This window comes from Peromyscus leucopus, chromosome X (genome assembly GCF_004664715.2).
Source record: "Peromyscus leucopus breed LL Stock chromosome X, UCI_PerLeu_2.1, whole genome shotgun sequence".
Taxonomy (NCBI): domain Eukaryota; kingdom Metazoa; phylum Chordata; class Mammalia; order Rodentia; family Cricetidae; genus Peromyscus; species Peromyscus leucopus.
Window position 1 is genome coordinate 5,199,802 of NC_051083.1, and position 18,381 is coordinate 5,218,182.

The 18,381-nt window shown below is 45.0% G+C and overlaps 2 protein-coding genes across 4 annotated transcripts in view; one reads left to right on the forward strand and one right to left on the reverse strand.

Moving 5' to 3' along the window:
* Positions 1–1,672, forward strand: part of Syn1 (synapsin I) — a 48,954-nt gene extending 47,282 nt beyond the window's left edge. The window contains 1 exon segment of the mRNA XM_028884905.2: positions 563–1,672. Within this exon segment, the coding sequence (XP_028740738.1) occupies positions 563–698 (136 nt within the window). The 3' untranslated portion in view covers positions 699–1,672.
* On the reverse strand, positions 1,667–13,145 carry Araf (A-Raf proto-oncogene, serine/threonine kinase). 3 transcript variants are annotated; one of them, XM_037199235.1, is made up of 17 exons: positions 12,927–13,145; positions 11,750–11,840; positions 11,442–11,594; positions 11,170–11,273; positions 10,323–10,425; positions 10,078–10,232; positions 9,859–9,957; positions 8,436–8,592; positions 8,307–8,334; positions 8,073–8,212; positions 7,774–7,976; positions 4,451–4,627; positions 4,314–4,360; positions 3,707–3,825; positions 3,343–3,474; positions 2,377–2,511; positions 1,667–2,204 (listed from the first exon to the last, which is right to left on the reverse strand). In XM_037199235.1, the coding sequence occupies exons 3-17, from the start codon at positions 11,535–11,537 to the stop codon at positions 2,070–2,072; spliced, it is 1,830 nt and encodes a 609-aa protein (XP_037055130.1). In that variant the 5' UTR covers positions 11,538–11,594; positions 11,750–11,840; positions 12,927–13,145; the 3' UTR covers positions 1,667–2,069. The 3 variants fall into 3 exon arrangements, with proteins under 3 accessions (XP_037055130.1, XP_037055129.1, XP_028740753.1); XM_037199234.1 differs by lacking the exon at positions 11,750–11,840 and having other exon boundaries at positions 12,927–13,144; XM_028884920.2 differs by lacking the exon at positions 11,750–11,840 and having other exon boundaries at positions 8,436–8,577; positions 12,927–13,143.
* Positions 13,146–18,381: the final 5,236 nt, after the last annotated feature.

Consider the following 18,381-nt stretch of genomic DNA (forward strand, 5'->3'; position numbering starts at 1 on the left):
CCAGCGTTTCTTCGAACTTTTTTTCCTAATAGAAGCTCCTTTCCGGTCCATTCCCAATCCTGACTTCAAATTCTCCCATATCAGCCTTACCACCCTTTCTGCTTTCTTTGGTCCATTCTATCCCCCTAGCCCTTGGCTCAAAAGTTTTCCCTGCCCCATGCATTTGCTCCACCTCAGACTGGCTTGCCTCCTACCCACCTGTCCTTGGCCCAGGCCCCTCCTAGACTCCTTACCTTTTGACTAGCAACTTCCCTCTTGTCCTCCATATCAAACTAGCTTAGAATTGGGCCAAGGATTCTTCCCATTAAACCTACACCACTTTACCTTGTTCCTAAGTCCATCCCAGCTCCCTGGCCCCAGCTTCACCTGCTCCTAAAGTTCTCCCACCCTTGAGAATCCATCAGGATCCAGGCCCATGCTTGGGGGTGGGAAGGTCACAGGCACAGCCCCAGGATCAGAGGGGCAGGGCTGGGGCTGGGCCTGGGGTAACATTGTGTTTCTCTCCCTTCCTCTCCTTCCTCTTCCCCCCTTCCTCCCATGCCTCCACCTTGTCTCTCTCTAGCAAATCCCAGTCTCTGACCAATGCCTTCAACCTTCCAGAGCCAGCCCCGCCCAGGCCCAGCCTTAGCCAGGATGAGGTGAAAGCTGAGACCATCCGCAGCCTGAGGAAGTCTTTCGCCAGCCTCTTCTCCGACTGACACCCCACTCTGAGAACCCCTAAATCCCTAGACAACCCTCTCTGGGTCCTGAGTCCATTTCTCACCTTTGGAATCTCCAAATCCCTCAAGAACCCCTCTTCTGGTTCTCCAACATCCCACTTCTCATTCCTCAAGATGCCGGTGTCCCTTGAAAAACCTGGTCCTAAATGCAGTTCTCACATTTGGGAATTCCCAAGTCCATTTAGAATCCTGCTCCTGGTCACTTCCAGATCTGTTTTTAAATCTCCAAATTCCTTAAGACCTATACTTCTGGTACCCCTAAAGGTGATTTCCTCCCTGGAAGTCCCTCAATACCAGAACACCATTTCTGGCCTAATCCATTGAATCCTTTCCTGAAGGCCCGAAATTCCTGGAATTTCGGGGCTACTCTTGGTCCTGAATCTCTCCGGCATGCCTTGCTCATAATCAAAAGTTTCCAATTCCTCAAGAAACCCATACCCTTAACCTCCTTCCGTAGATCAACTCTCTGGAGATCCACATCTTCAAATGCCACCTACCATCCATCACCCAGTCAGCCCCTCAAGGACTTCCCTTCACCAGTTCCCCTCAACTCCATACAACACACTGGAAGTTCCTTCCACTTCTAGGACCCCTCAGTTCCCTCCTCCAGAAACCCCACTCCCCAATTTCCTGCCTCTGATGCTGTCTTTAAATATGCAAACTCCACCCATCCTCTCAGAACCCTTTGCACAAGGAAGGCCAGTCAGTGGTCTCCCACTCCCCCACCTTTGCCAATGTCTGTGTCTGTGACTGACTTGGCCTCCTCTTGTGCCATGCTTGGCATATGTGGTCCTTGTTCGTGCCGCCTGTGGTAATGCGTACAGTGGCGCTGTTTGTGTGGTCCGCACTTTTCCTCCAACCTCCACTCCTTGCCTGGACTTGCCCCACCCCTCAGCAGCTCTGAACCCCAAGAGAAGAGTCGGGAAGCAAAATAAACAAGCAAAGGCCCAGCAGAATTCTGTGCTTCTTGGTAAAGAGAATCCTTGAATAGTGGGGGAGACAAAGGGAAACTTCCAAATCCATATGGGGTGCTGGGAACCCCAAAATCCAGTGAAGACATGTCAGGCAAAAACTTTAGAAAGAGGTTCTGAGTAGAATCCTTGCCATGAATCCCAGCCGTTGGAGATGAAACAGTTCTCCAAATTAGAAATATCCCCAAAGCCAAGAGGAAACCAAATTACGGAGGAAGCAGGGGATCTCAGTCTTTGGGGGTTCCCCAAATTTCCCAGGGTGTGGGATAGGGAATCCTGAGGCAGTATCAAGGCAGAGGCAGAACAATGACTGGCTGATAAGAAGGGGTGCCTTGGCATAGCAGGCTAAAATTGACTCCCTGGTGGCTGGGAGTGGCGCCTAAGGCACAAGGCGGGCTGCGCTGAGAAGGCAGGCAGGCAACTCATCAGCCTGGGTGCGGTGCAAGGAGGGTTCGGAGGCACTCCGCTCAATCTTGGGGAGTGACCGCTGCAGTAGCTCGATCGTGGCCAGGATCTGGGAGCAGGTGAAGATGAGGAGGGGTGTCCAGAGTCCCAGAGACACCCCCAACCCCCCTCCAACCCCCAGTCTTCAACATGGTTCACATTCACATCTGCCTCTATCTCTGTATCCTCCTCTATCTCACAGTGCATCTCCCCGAGGCATCCAGCCCTCCTACCCAGCCCACCTGGGGAAATAGGGGCCGCTCCTCCCGCTGGAACTTGAGGCAGTCAGACAGCAGGCGCCTCATGGCCTTGGGGCAATTACTGAAGATTTTGCTGAGGTCCGGAGACAGATAGCCACGGCCCACCATAAAGATGATCTGATGTGGGGGGAATGGGTTGATTTGGGTTTTGGATTGGGAGGCCCAGGGAACTATGAATCTCAAGAGATATGGGAGGTTAATTTTGGGGGGGCCCAGAGAAGTCTGAGTCCCTAAGGACTTGGGAGGGTTTTTCTGCAGCTGGAACAGAGTGATTTAAATTCAAGGTGTCAAAGATTATAAGTGTGTATGGCCCAGAACAACGGGAGTCCAGAGTTTATAGGGGCTTAAGAGCCTGTAAAATAGTGAAACTCAGGGAAATGCAGAGCATTACTTCTTGGGGAAACTTCCATTTCTGTAAAGATCTGGGGTATAAATGACTGTAAGTCTATACAGACTGTGAAGTACTCAAGGCTCAAATACTTGGTATCTGGAGCCTAGAGAATCCCATTTATCTAAGAAGATGGAAAGTTCTAGACCTTGAATTTGGAGAACTGTAAGAATCTAAGACCTAGAGTGTTAGGGATGCTAGGACCCCAAACCCTGGGTGACTTATGGGTATTTGAGAAGCACAAAAGGATTGAGTGCTGGGCACTTGGAGTATTTTGGGCATCCATAGCAGGAGACTGTAAATACTGAAGGGTTCAGAGGGCTTCTGGATGTTTGGGAGTCTAGGGGCATTCTAAATATGGGGAGTCAAAGGAATCTGGATTTTAAGGGTTCTGGCTCAGGAGTCTGTGGATGTAGTGGGAGTTAATAGGAGACATCTTGGAGACAGACTAATAGACAAATAATCCTAGGCTTGGGGGGAAGTTATTAACATTACCAGTCTGTACAAAGAAAGGGACCTGGAGGGTGAAGCCCTAAGAACTGTGGCTAAGTTGGGCTCACCTGGTCACGGCTGCCGATGTGGCTATAGGGCAATGAGCCGGTCATAAGCTCATACAGCACAACCCCATAGGCATACACATCCGACTGGAAACTGTAGGGGTTCGGGTCCTGCATACGGATCACCTCAGCTGCCTTCGGTAGGCCAGACAGGGAGGGGAACCATGAGAGTCAAGAAATGGCTGGCCCACAGTACTAGATCCTACTAGTCACACTGAAGACAACTCAGAGCTACCCACATGAGGTGAAACATGGGCAGTCCAGATACCCACACCTGGCACAAGCATCCCCACTTTGCCCCCACATGTCCCAATCTAGGAGAAGCCCACATCTCTCATTGCTCCCCAGCTAGCCTGGCCCAACTTACCATCCATAACACAGACCCTGAGGGCTGCTCTAAGGGCTGGGCCCCACTCCACCGTGTCTTCACCGTGGCCAGGCCGAAGTCACCAATCTTGACTGTGAGCCCCTCATGTAGGAAGATATCCAGCAAGGTCAAGGGCCATTACAGGGAATCCCAATAGCTATGCCTCTCACCCTGACTGGGAAGTTCTCAGAATCCCTAGGCTGGTGAGTCATGTCTCTAACAAGAAGCCATCCCATTTCATACTAACTATCCATAATTAATGGGACCCCACTTGGTCCCATTGTGACTCAAGAACAAGAATTCCCTTGGACAACACCTAAAGTTGTCATGCCTGGGACACTAAACATGCGCTCCCTATAATGTCCTCTACAACTGCTACATTTCATATCCTGACCAGAGTACCCAACAGTATATGAACCAAGCATCTCCTAAACAAAGGTCCTTCATTTAAAGGCCCTTCACCAGCCATAAGCTCTGCTACCTGGCAAGAAACCTTGGGATATAAGCCCTTCCCTTTTAACCTCCAGAAACTTACTCCAATAACCATCCCTCTAAGCTATCAACCTGATTAATACCCTCCCTAATCCCAGCCAGGACAGGTAGATACTGTTGGACTTGAGATCTCGGTGGATGATGTTCTTGGCGTGGAGGTAGCTGTGGAGATGGAAGTGGGTAGTGAATTGGCTGGAGACTATTTCATCTCTCCCTCCCTCCTCCCCCTCTCTCTTAAGATGTGAGGCTCACTCCATGCCCTGGGCAGTCTGCCGGGCCACATCAATGAGCTGGACCATGTCAAAGCGCGTGTCAGCCACATGTAGGTGGTGGTATAGGCTGGAACCCTCACACCATTGTGTGATGATAGCAAACCCTGGCCGGGTCATGAAACCCATGAACAGCAAAATGTTGACATGTCGTGTCTTCCTGTAGGCAGGGAGGATAGGTTGGGGGAGGGGTCAGGAAATAGAACAAGTGTCATGTATTTACTCAGCAACAGGAAAAGCAATGTCAGCTACCTTCTCTGTCATTCATTTCACCTTGTCTTTAAGGGTGCTCAAGGCCAGAATGTTGTCAGATTCCAATCTGTGAGACTTGGTGGGCTGATTCTCTATGGGGGGGGGGGCTGGGAGAAGGTGGATGTCCTGACCTTCCTCAACAAAACTCTATTTTATTTTATTATTTTCTTCTGGTTTTAAAATAAGGTCTCATGCTGAATACCAAGCTAGCCTGGAGCTCACTAAGTAGCCTGGGCATGCCTTAAACTCTCAATGATCCTCCTATCCCAACCTCACAAGCACTGGGATCATAGGCATGAGCCACCACACCCAGCAGTGGCTATTTTACAGATGACAAAATGGGAAGCCAACCTTCTTTATCGATACTGATATAAACACAGGGTCAAGACACAGAGGCATGTGAGACATGGGAGGATGATAGTCTATTAATCACTGTGAGAGGCTTCAAGGTAAAGAATCTGTAGTCTGGAACCATGTTATAACCCAAGTTCAGTTCCAACATTCACCAGTTACTCATTGTACAACCTTGGAGAGGACCTCTAGCCTCTTTAGTCCTTGTGTTCCCAAACTATACAACTGTTATCATTACAGCAGCTGCTTTATAAGGATGTCACAAAGGGTGAGAAAACAACCCTTAAAACTGAACTGAACAAACAGTAAACACTCTAAAAACTCCAGTCTGTTTCTGGGTACCTGGGTCTACCTCACATAAGCTGTCATGCACAAATCCTTTTGCCATAGTTTATGAGAAAACCATATTCTTTTATATAAGTAGTAACCATAGTTAGAATATACAAATGCAGACAACAGGGATGATACTTAGATCACAGAAAACAACAGAGCACCAGTCCATCCCTTCTTGTTTTGATACCTGAGACAGAACCCAGAGCCCTTCATATGCTAAGCACATGCTCTACCATTGAGTTCTGCACACAAGGATTGTTTTTGGTTTTTGAAACATGGTTTCATGTATCTCAGGCTGGCTTCAAATTCCTGATTCTCATGCCTCAATCTAGTAAGTACTAGAAACATGGTCATGTACTACCACACAAAAATATACAACTAAACATATGTAAAAACAAAAACTTTTTTTGAGACAAGGCTTCGCCACATACCCCCAGACTGTTTGAACATTCTGTGTATTTGTATATATGCAGGTACATATGGATATGTTAGTGCACATGTATGCACATGCATGTTGAGGCCAGAGGTCAACCTAGGGTGTCATTTTCAGGATCTGTTCACTTGGTTTACTTATTTTATCACCTTGTTTTATGAGGCAGAGATTTTTCACTGGACTGGCTTGCCAGTCTAGTTAGTCTAGACTGGCTGGCTGATGAGCCCCTGGGATCCCCCTATCTCTGCTTCTCTATTGCTGAGACTGTAAGCCTGTGCTGCCATACCCAACTTTTTACGTGTGTGCTAGAGATCAAACTCATGTCTTCATGCTTACATGGTAAGTACTGTACTGAGTTACCACCCCAGTTCAGGTCTCAAATTGTTGATACTCCTGCTTCAGCCTCCCAAGTGCTGAGATTATAGGCATATGCTATAGCTCAACATGGGTGTGTGTGTGTGTGTGTGTGTGTGTGTGTGTGTGTGTGTGTGTGTGTAAAGTGTTCATGTACATGTGCATCTGTTCACACACATAGAGGCCAGAGGTCAGTGTCAGGTATATTTCTCAATCACTCTCCACATTGTTTTGTATGTGGCATACATACATGATACATTGTGTATTCACCTGTGCGTGTGCATGTGTGTAGAGGACAGAGGTTGATTTGGGGTATCTCCCTTTATTGCTCTCCACCTCATTTTTTGAGACAGGATCTCTCACTAAACCTAGACCTCAGCAATTGGCTAGACTAGCTGGCTGGCAAGCCCTAGTGATCCCCTCTAGTATCTGCCTTCCCAGTACTAGGATTATAGGTGTACACCACTGCACCCAGCTTTTTACTTTTTAAGTGGGTGCTTGGAATCCAAACACAAATGCTTACATGGCAAGCACTTTACTGTCTGAGCCATCTCCCCAGCCCAATACAGATATTCCTTTTTTGTGTCTGTATCTGTGTACATAGAGCATGTTTGTCACAGTGTGCATGTAGAGACCAGAGGACAACTTCTTCTAAGAGTCAGTTCTCTCCTTCCACCTTATAGGTCCCAGGAACTGAACTCTGGTTGTCAAGCTTGGTCCTGAGTCACCTCACCAGACCAAAGGTTCTTAATAATGATAAGCCAACAGATAAAACATAGAGTGCAAATTATTGCATATTCAAATCATCAAAATTTACAGAGATGAGATGAGAATTAAAGTTTTCTTATTGTGGCATCCATTTATGTCTATTTGATAGAGGGGGAAAGCCCATGTAGGCATCCTCAGGATTGTTAGAAATCACACATTCATGATGTCAAGAAGTACAGCTCAGTGGTAGAACATATGTTTAGTATGGGTGAAGCTCTGGGTCATACACACACACACACACACACAACACACACACACAAACTATACTGTCTTGCTTATATAAAATCGAGGCACATAGTACTATGCTACATAATAACTATAGTGGCTAAAAGGGTGCCACCCTGGGTTTCTCAGCGTGACTAAATTAATACAATGTTGGTTATATCTTAATTACAGCATTTATAATAACTAAACAGTTAGATTATGAATATGATTATAATTAACAATATCTCCTTTCTATCAAAGCATCATTATAATTAACAAGCCCACAACACAATAAAGTAACTACAGGAATGATTCAGCAAAAAGAAAGGAAGGACATGAGCACTCCTGGAGCTAGGATTATATGACCATGGGAATGGCCTATGGCCAGACCCAGTTCATAGCCAGCAAATAACAAAGTTAATCCAAAGAAACATCATCATCACCAGAGGAGAAAGGAACATCTCTTAGAGAGAAACCAAGTCTAATTATGCTTCCAACATGATACAAATGTAATAGACACCCAAAAAGTACCCCAACATGGCTTTTCCCCAAAGAAACCCTAAACACTGCCTGCCACCATCCCATCCCATTTACACACATACCAACCTCACCTGAGCACTTGCATCTCATTCTTGAAGGCCTGGGCCTGTTCAGCAGTAGGTTGGGCCACCTTGAGCACTTTCACAGCTACGTCGCCATGCCAACGCCCCCGAAACACAGTGCCAAAAGAGCCTGTCCCGATCCTCTTCAACAGCTGTACCTCACTAGGTGGCACCTCCCAGTAATAGCCTGAGTCTCGGTACCCCAGGTTCTTCTGTGGGCCAGATGGGTAGCATCAGAGGGGCCTACCCATAACCCTCAGTCATGGCACTTAGCCTGTGGTGGCCCCCAAGGATTTCCTATGGCATACCACTTTTTTCTTTTCATCTGCCAAGGACTTCCGCTCTCGCTGCTCTGAAGGTGACTTGGAATGTGGGGACTTCCTCCCTGAGGACACACTAGCTGGGCTAGGGCTACCCCTGGGGGCTCCATCACCACTTCTACCAGCAGCTGTGGTTGTACAGAATATTATGAGTGAAGGCAAGCAGGGTGGTGGGGCAGAAAGAGCTCAGGGTTCAGGCAAGGGGGTAGGGAGTTCTCTCACCATCGGTGCTGAAGCTCTGAGCAGTGAACTGGAAGGAGGTGGGAACAGTAGTCAAAGTGAGGATGTGGCAACAGTAATGGCTCAGAGCAATGCTCTGTTGCTCCCCACCATTGCCTCCTTGGCACCCACCTGCATGAGGCTGGAGTCCATGGGAGCTGTGGTGCTGACCATGTGGACGTTAGGAGTAGATGTGGAGCGGATGCGCTGCAGTGGGGGGTTGGCAGGGACAGGGAAGGAGAAGTGCTCCAGGTCACGGGGCTGGGTGCAGGGGCTGATAGAGAAAAAGCTGTGAAATCGATGAAAAAGGAAGCAGAAAGCAAAGAAAGCCCAACCCCACCACCCTGAATGTGCATTTAGCTCATACATAGTACATACATGTCTATTGGTCATACCAGTAACCATCTGTTCAAGAAACATTTACTGAGTGCCTCCTGTGTGCCAGATTCCACCCTAAACTGAGAAGATCAAACTGTGGATACCATAAATAAGAAGCCCTTGCCCTCGTAGGGTTATTCTAGCAGAGGTAAAAGAGAAAAATCAAATATATAATATAATATGCCTGTTAGTGTTAGACACAAAAAGGAAAAACAAAATAAAGAAGTAGAAAGTGTCCCTGGGGGAGTCAGGAGTGGGTTCTCAGAAAGGGTGACATTGGGGAAAAAGTCTAAAGGAGGGACAATGAAGGACAAAGATAGTTGGAGAAAGGGTAAGATACGATTTTTTTATTACATATCATCATAATGACATGTATCTTTCAAATACGTTATTTATTTTATAATAATATACATTACCTATATTAAAATGGCAATGTTTTAAATATACATATTATCATATTATGTAATGCATATTATACATATAATATAAAGATTCTACATATTATCATGTTACAATTTTTTTTTTTTTTTGCTGTTTTGAGACAGTCTCATGTAGCTCAGGCTGGCCTTGAACTTGCTAATTAGCGGAGGATGGACTTGATCCTCTTGTCTCTACATCCCGTGAATTACCATACCTTACACATAAACATTTTTCTGTTCTTTTCACCATCCTGAGATTAAATTCATGGGTAATCAACACACATACACTTATGACTACAAATAATAATAATAATAGATTAACCTTACTTTTTATATATTATATAAAACTGTATGGTATCATTATATCAAACATAAGAGAAATAAAAAAGTACTTTCTGATACAATAATATATATTTCAAAGACAACAGACTTGAGTGTGGTTATACTGGAAGAAATAAACTAGTTATAAATATATGAATTGTTATTTACTCTGTACCAGACCCTGCTCTAAGCATCGCACATATCTCAACTCTCAATCCTCTTCAGAACCCACTGTGGTGAAGTATCATCCCCTCTTCCCAGATGAAAAAACTGAAACCCAGTGTGACTGGGTGCCTTACCAATAGTCCCACAGTTCCATGACTTGTAGGTGCTCAATAAGCATTTATGAAGTAAACAAATGTATAAAAGTATGATCTATCGGGGTCCTCTGATCATTTTCTCACTGGCCTCCAGCCTTTCACCTAAGACATCCCTACCTGGGACCCTGGGGGGTTAGCAGCTCATTCACAGAGAGATTTGAGGGAACCTCCTGCTGCCTGGAGCCTCCAGACAAATCCTGGATGCTGTGGTAGAACCTTAAGGACATAAAGGTGTAAAACAAGAAGAAGGCTGTGAGTATAGGTCAGCTGTCTGTAAGCCCTTGTACCTGGGCTTCTGTCCTCCCCATCCCTCAAGCCACCCCAGGCCAGGCTCACTGTCGGCGGTTGGTACTCATGTCAACGCAGACTGTGGGGACCTTGGAGGAACAATGCTGGTGGAACTTGTAGCCACAGGTTTGGCAGCGGAAGCCATGGAACAGAAACTTAAGGCAGAAGTCACAGAAGGCCAAGCTGAAGAATGTCTTCCGTACCTGCAGCCACAGAGCAGGGAAAGTTCAGGCCTGACTGAGGGCCCTCCCTATCAACATCGTGGCCTCCCCCATCACCCCTGTTGCACTTACAAAATTGTGCATGGTCAGTGGCACATCTTCTAGGACCTCCACAATGAGCTCTTCACCATCCAGAGGTGCAATGGCTGTGTCCCAGGCAGTAACTGTCTTTCTTCTGCAAGGAGTATGGGAGAGAATGAATAGGATGGTAAACTAGGTGGAGACAAGAAAGTTCCAAAAGTTCCTCTCAACCCCATCCATAAACTACTCTCTGGCATGTTTAATTCTTACTAAGCTATTCACTATTGAGCTGGAGAGATGGCTCAGAAGTTAAGAGTACTTGCTGCTCTTGCAGAGGACCTGGGTTCAGTTCCCAGCACTCACACAGCAGCTCACAATCTCCAGTTCTGGGGGATCTAGAACCTTCTAGTCTTCAAAGGCATCAAAAACACACACAGTGCACTTACACACATGCAGTCAAAACACTCACACACATAAACAAGGTAAAATTTCAAAAGAAGAAAAGTCACTATTCTCACTCCCACTTTATAGATGAGGAAAAAGGCTCAAGGAATGAACTACATCCAGAAAGTTAAGGAACCAAAGAACACAGGAATAAAAAGAAGGCCCATGAAGACCAACTCCACAGTGCATGGGGAAAATGAGAAAAGAAAGGGCTGATGAGTTTAGGAAACTGTGAAAAAAACAAAACAGATGAACTCTAGAAGGAGACAGAGTGAGGACTTGGGGGCTGAGTAGATAATGAGTTGCAGACCTTCCAGGTCAATGAATGAATGAAGTGAAAGAAAAGATGTTACCTCATCTGGTGGAGGACTCCAATACAGAGAAGGATTAAGATGACACTGAAGAAGGGAGGTGTGTGGGGACCCAATGGGTGGCATAGGGTTTCCATACTTACCCTTTGATGAGTCTGTAGACCACGCAGCAATCCTGATTGAGACCCCGCACCTTGAGGGCCTTGTCCAAAGAGTCATAGACACTCATGCCATCCCGGACAGTCACCTACGTGTACATGTGTACACAGGTTAGGGTCTTCAGTACCCAGTAAGTGCCCTAGACAATTATTCTACCCTCTGCAGTGGCTATTCCCTACCCCTTGTCACCCTTCTGATCCCAGACTTACAATTGGGACCATCTGGAACCCATGCCAGTTTTGTCTCGGTGACTCACCACTGTGCGTTGCTTGTTAGGCAGGTACACTTTGACAGTGCCAACTGCCCGAGATGGCTCAGCCCCACTAGCAGGAGGGCCTCGTGGTGGTTCCATGGAACCTACTTTTGTCAAGATGGGCTGAGGGAGGACTGGGCAGGTGCCATAGGACTCCTAGGAGAGGGCAGAGTAAAAATTCAGAGGTCTAGTAATGATAGCTTGAAAGCAGAGTGACAAACAACAAATAAAATTCCATCTCCAAGCTCCCATTGCTCCCTGCAGCCCAATTTTCATGAAACACCCCAATAATGCTAACACCTGATGCTTACCCTTCTCTGCTCAGAATCTGCTACTGCTTATCTCACAGCTGAGTGCCAAGATCTCAGACTCACTGCAGTGAGGAGGCAGTGCACAACTGTCCTGGAGGGTATAGTACACAAAATTCTTCTGGTGACTAATGGGAAGGCAGTATGTACTGCACTGGAGAACGAAGGTTCAGACACATAATGGGAATGAACAGGCTGCCTTGACTTTCAATGAAGAACGGAGTGATCAGATAGTATAGTGAAAAGAGTTACAGACAGGGAATGGAAAAATGGATGATCATCAAATCTTGTCTTTAGTTTGGAGGAAATGGAGACTGTACCATGATCATAAAAGGCACTGTGAGTATCTCAGAGTACTGAGATGTAAGGCTGATGGTAGAATTAAAGGCACTATCAGATAACTAATAGAGGTCACCAGACTCTGTGATAAATTCACAGAGGGTCACCAAACACTATGCTGAAGAGAGATGTAATAGGAGTCACTAGAGACTATTAAAGACAGATGGACAATAGACCGAATTACACATTAAGCCAAAGGCAAATGGCAATAATGGCTCACCAGAAAACACTGTTAAAAGGAAAGAGGAAAGAACACAATGGTATCCAGATGAGGAAAATTGAGGTAAGATTGGGGGGAAAGGTCTCCAAAAACTCTCCCCGATAACTACTGAAAGATCACAAAAAGATTACTTGTTGTAAACGGTCTGGGAAATCATGGAAGGAGGTTGAGGTGGACTAGGGATAATGGGGCTATCCTGTAGACATTTCCCTAAGAGGGGTAGAATATTAAGGACAATAAGGAACCATGGGAGAGAGCTGCATCTCCTGTACTTGGTGAGGAAATGTCATCAGGCACTTGGAGGGGTTTATCTTGGAATCTCGCACCCAAGCCCCAGACCCCAGACCCCATTTGGCCCTGTCTTGCCCTCCCGAAGGGCTTCAGGTTCTGCGCAGGCGCATTGCCATTGGCAGCGGGCGAAACCACAGCAGCCTGTCCGCGGACTCAATCCACTCCCTCCGTAGATGATGGTTTCGCCCCGGCTCAAACCACTCCTTTGGTTCCGGGCGGGGGGTGTTGAGATTCAGACGGAAGCTTCTTGGAGCTTAGCTTTCGGTCTGGACTTTCTGCCCGGGTCCGGCGGCAGCTCCTAAACCCAAACCCTACCGGGCCTGCCCTCACCTGTCACACCGCTACCACCACCACCGCCTCCATCTTGGGCCTGTCTTCTTGTTTCCTCTCACAGTCCGCAGCCACCGTCCCTCGGCTTTTTGCTATTGGCTCCCCCAGGACTCAGCCCTTCATTCTTATTGGAGTAAGATCACGCCCGTCAAGACAGGACCAGCGGAATGTGGGTCGTGTTCCGGATTAGGAGGGGTGGCCCCAAATGGTAGTCTCTAGGGCAAATTCTCCTGGCCTGATTGGCGCGCAGGCGCAGTCAGGACGACAACTGCGTGTTAAGGACTTTAACCCTAACAGTGCTGCAGAATGAAGAAGCTTGTCCTTTTTTGGTGTGAGTGTCAGGAGAACGACTCGATTTTAGTTTTGTATTTTCTGGTCATTTGGGCTGATCTTATGGGTTTAGTAATATGAGCGAGAGAAACCCTTAAACCCTTTGGAGCCAGTGCTGTAAGCACATTTTTAAGGATTTTCGTATATCTTTAGTTTGACTATCCTTAAAAAGGAGTGGACTCAAACTAAATGATGTTCAGTATTTACGAGCTCTAGGAGACTGTAGTCATAAATTTTGATAAGTAGTAGAACTGTGCTGGAGGTCTGGCTGTAGGGAAGGAGACTTCCTCTAGGAAAGGGGTTGAGGAGGAATTTGAAAGACAGGCCGCAGGTGGCTAGGTGAAGAAGGAGTGTGGGTCTGGAATGCAACACTGTGGCAGCCATTTGTGGACATATTTTAGGATAAATATAGTTTTTAAATTGACCTTTCCCTGGCATCACAATCAGAAAAGGGACACACACACACACACACACACACACACACACACACACACACACACTTTTTCTTGGAACATTTCCTTTAGAAAACATATTTTCTCTGTCCATTTGAAATATATGTAAATCTCTTTTAAATGCCTCGTATGGTTCTAGTGATGTAGATCAACAGTAGAATGAACCACAAAGCCCTGAGTTAAATCCCCAGCACCCTTTAAAAAAACAGACTAGGTTGGTCTCTTGCCAGTTTTACAACCACAGAAAATTTTCCTTAAGGGCCTTGAAACTACCTCTTTCAAATGTAACAACATCCCATCTCCCTGACTGGTGGGAACTTCCTCTGTGTGTCCAGCTCAAAGTTGTTTCTGGCTTGTCATAAGATACGAGTCTTGGTTTTTCTTTGGATAAAGTAACAGATGGCCACCGTGACTACTAGATGAATTTAGAAGGAACCCTGTGTCCCAAATGGTGCTGTCACGTTTTCTTACTTCAAAACAAGTTAGTGGTTATTTTGAGAACTTGTATGTAATGGGTTGAGTCTCTTGCTTCTATAAAAGGATAATACTTCTTTCTTTTAATTCCCTGCAAAAACATGACAAGAAATAATTTGAAAATTAAAAATCAGTTATGTAGCCCAGCAACATCATTTCTAAGTATTTACTCTAGAAAAATGAAAACATATACCCGAATGATATGCTGGTAAATGTTAACAACCAGCTTTGCAGGAAGAAAACAGCTGTAATTTGTAGCATTTGCCAGTTGTGGTATAAAGATTCCTACAGTGACTATTTCAAACTACCAATATGACATCACTGAACCAGAGTTAAGAGTAGCCCCAAATTGGCTGTGGTGACCCAACCACAGCATGCTACATATCCACACTAAAACTTGTGTGTAAATGTTCAGATTAGCTTTATTCATATTAGCAAAAAAAAAAATAAAACAGAAAAACTAGAAACAGCCTAGGTATCCAACAAAAAAAATTGACCAAGAACTATGACAATGATCACATAACACAATGACACTCAGCAATCACAAAGAACTATAAAACAGCATAGATGAATCTCTTGGACCTAAAGTTAAGGGAAAGAAGCTAGACACAAAAGAGAAATACTATAGTATTCCATGGAATTCTAAGCCAGGCAAAACTAGTCTACAGTGAAAGAAATCAAGTCATCTTGGGGAAGAATAGAGAGACTGTTACTGTGGTGTGGGTGTGGCCTGTCCTTGTCAAAATTCAGGGTGGAATTTGGTTGCCGATGCAGGGATGCTGATAGGTGAGACCTTTCAGGGGGATTGATGTCTTTCTTGCAAGATTGGATTAGTTCTTGCAGCAGTGGATTAGTTCTTGCTCTTGAAAATGAGTTATTGGATGCTGGGGAGATGGCTCAAGTTGGCAAAGTGAGTGCTTCACAAGCATGAATGAACTACTAAGATACTTCCCAAATAAAAATAAATTGATCTGTGAGTTCGAGGCCAGCCTGGTCTACAGAGTGAGTTCCAGGACAGGCTCCAAAGCTACACAGAAAAACCCTATCTCAAAAAACAAAACAAAAAAAAAAAAAAAAAAAACAACAACAAAAAACCCGAGTTTGATATCTGGAACTACAAAAAGGTGGAAGGAAAAACTGACTCCACAAAGGTGTCTTCTGACTTCTCCATACATACCATAGCACTTGTGCACCACTCCCCATCAGGCATACACAAAATAATAATAAACAGTGGATGGTACCTGAAGGATACCAAATGTTAACATCTTGTTTTCATATACATACACATATATGTACAGCTGAGCACTCATGAACTCACTCACACATATAAAGGATAATATTGGATGTTTATATACATGTTTGTGTGGATATGAGCACATGTGCGTGCAAGTTCTTGTGCATGTATGTGTACAAGCCAACAGATTGGCCTGGGGTGTCTTTCTCAACCCATATTCACTTTATTTTTTAGACAGGGTCTCTCCCTGAACCTGGAGCTCACCTTTTTCGCTAGACTGCCTGACCAGTGAGCTTCAGGGTTCTGCCTATTATTTCTATCTTCTCAGCACTGGGATCACAGACATGCACTACTACACCTAGCTTTTACCCTCAGGTCCTCATGACTATACAGCAAGTATTTTACTGAGTCATTTCCCCAGGCCCCATAGTTAATTCTATAAAGTGCCTGATCCTCTTTGTCCTCTCTTCTTTTTAAAAAGATTTTATTTCTTTTTTTAAAAAGTAATAGTATTTTCTTTTAATTGCATGTGTGTGTTGCTGTATATATGTGCATGCAAGTACAGGCGCCTAGGGAGGCCGCAAGAGGGTTTTTACCTGCAGGTCAGATCTTTGAGTTACAGACAGTTGTTAGCTGCCATGTTGGTGCTGGGATTTGAACCCAGATCCTTTGGGAGAGCAGTCAGTGTCCTTAACCACTGAGCCATCTTTCTAGCCCCTAAAACGATTTTATTTCTTTTACCCCTTCCTCCTCCTCCTCCTCCTCCTCCTTCTTCTTCTTCTCTCTCTCTCTCTCTCTCTCTCTCTCTCTCTCTCTCTCTCTCTCTCTCTCTCTCTTTGTGCCACATGTGCAGGTGCCTGCAGAGGTTAGAAGATGGCATTGGATCCCCTGGAACTGGAATTCCAGGTGAGCCACCTGATATAGGTGCTGGGAGCAAACTGGGAGCCAAACTGGAAGAGCAGCAAGAACTCTGAACTGGTGAGCTGTGTCTCCAGCCTCCACTGTTCTCTTTTCTATACACCCTCTTTTCTTCTAACTTCCACTATGAAGCCCTTATCAGAAGCCAAGCAGATTCAGGTACAATTCTCTTAGACTTCCTATCCTTCAGAACCATAAGCTCAAATTAAACTCTTTTTAGACTAAGACAGGCGTAAAGGAATTTTTGGAGACAATTGGGATGTTCTGTATGGATTTTTTCAAAACTTATTAAACCCTATACTGAAAATAGATATACATTTTGATGTATGTAAAATATATACCAATTAAAATGGATATAGGGCTAGGGTAGTAGTAGTGCATTATTTGTCATATTGCAAGGCTTGAGGCTCAACCCCCAGTGCTGCCAAATATGCATGGCAAAAAATGGTTCCAGACATAATCCTAAACATATTAATTTCTTAGAATTATTATGGAATGAATTGTTTCTTTAGAGTTTTCTTTTCTGAAATTGAATTTATCTCCCAGTGCAGGCTCACTGCACTGTGATGTCACGAGCAACTGCTGCTGGAACTCAGTGATAGGCTCTAAATGCTTTGGGAGAGGGAGGAGGGTATATGTTTTTAAATTTGAATTCACTTAGATATGGTTTAACTTGTTTTAAAACATTTTTAAAGATTTTAATTTTATTTCTGATCATGTGTATGTGTATGTAAATGCCCACAGAGGGCTGAAGGGCTTGGATTCACTGGAGTGCTGGGAATGGAACTTCGGTTCTATATAAGAACCGTACTTACTTTTAACCTCTGAGTATCTCTTCAGCCTTAGAACCTACCTTCCTCCCTCCCTCCCTCCCTCCCTCCCTCCCTCCCTCCCTCCCTTCCTTCTTTTTTTGGAGACAGGGTTTCACTTTGTAGTTTAGATTGGCCTGGAATTGCCTATGCTAGTTTAGTCTGGCCTTGAAGTCATAATCCTCCTGCATCATTTCCCTAAATTCAGGGATTATAGGTGTGTGGCACCATACTTAACTCAAAACTTTGGTTTCTAGGCAGTATTTGAAGGTAAACTTCTGGCCCTGTTTCCCCGAAATTTACAAACGGACAAGGGAGGATGAGGCAGGAGGGTTGAGTGTTTAAAGCAAACCGGGATCATGATGGGAGACCTGCTTTTAAAACGACAATCAGGGAGCATGGTGATACACACTTGTGATTCCAGTACTTGAGAGGTTAAAACAAGCGAATCAGAAGTACAAGACCAACCTTGGCTACATATCGACTTTGAGGCTAGCTTGAGCTACATTAGAACCTGTCTCAAAATATCAAAAACAAAAAACAATTTTTCCAGCCTTTAACCTCAGGAGTAAAAATATAACATCCCTTCAAGCATTTCCAGCTTTAGGGCCTGGGAGTTGGGGAAGGAAGAGGTGGGGTTGAAGAGTGGAACCTATTTCAAGGTCAATCCTTTCTCTCCTAGACTCACTCCAAATTCATCCCAACTAGCAAGACTTTCAACCAAGAACTCCACAGTATCAGGTAAGACATGGGAGACTTTAAAATAATTTGAGTTTCTTCATCATCTTCATTGTCGTCATCATCACATTAAAACTCTTAGAAGAAGGCTGGTGGCGCATGCACTCAGGAGGCAGAGGCAGGCAGATCTCTGTGAGTTCGAGGCCAGCCTGGGCTACAGAGTGAGATCCAGGACAGCCAGGGCTACATAGAGAGACCTTGTCAAAAATAAAAAACAAAAACACCTTAGAAACATTGCATACAGTTGCAGCCCTCACTTAGAGGGGATTATGTCCAGATAAACCCATTGTAAATTGAAAGTATAAGTTGAAAAATTAATTTCATACATTTTTTAATAAAATGTAGAATATCTTATGTAATTTCTACAGTACTGTATATCACTGCAAGGTCTCCATAGTTTGCCCTCACAATGAGGGGTCTGACACACAGTGGCAACCTGCACAAACAGGATTCAACTGTTTATTGCTGCCCTCGGGAAGGTTACAAGTTTCTACTGGGTG

Coding starts and splice junctions, on each gene's coding strand:
- Araf (XM_037199235.1), bottom strand. CDS start 11,537: ATGGAACCACCACGAGGCCCTCCTGCTAGTGGGGCTGAGCCATCTCGG. Junction 7,977..8,072: donor CAGATGAAAAGAAAAAAGTG/GTATGCCATAGG, acceptor TCTGGCCCACAG/AAGAACCTGGGGTACCGAGA. Junction 2,205..2,376: donor AGCGGCCCCTATTTCCCCAG/GTGGGCTGGGTA, acceptor ACCTGCTCCCAG/ATCCTGGCCACGATCGAGCT.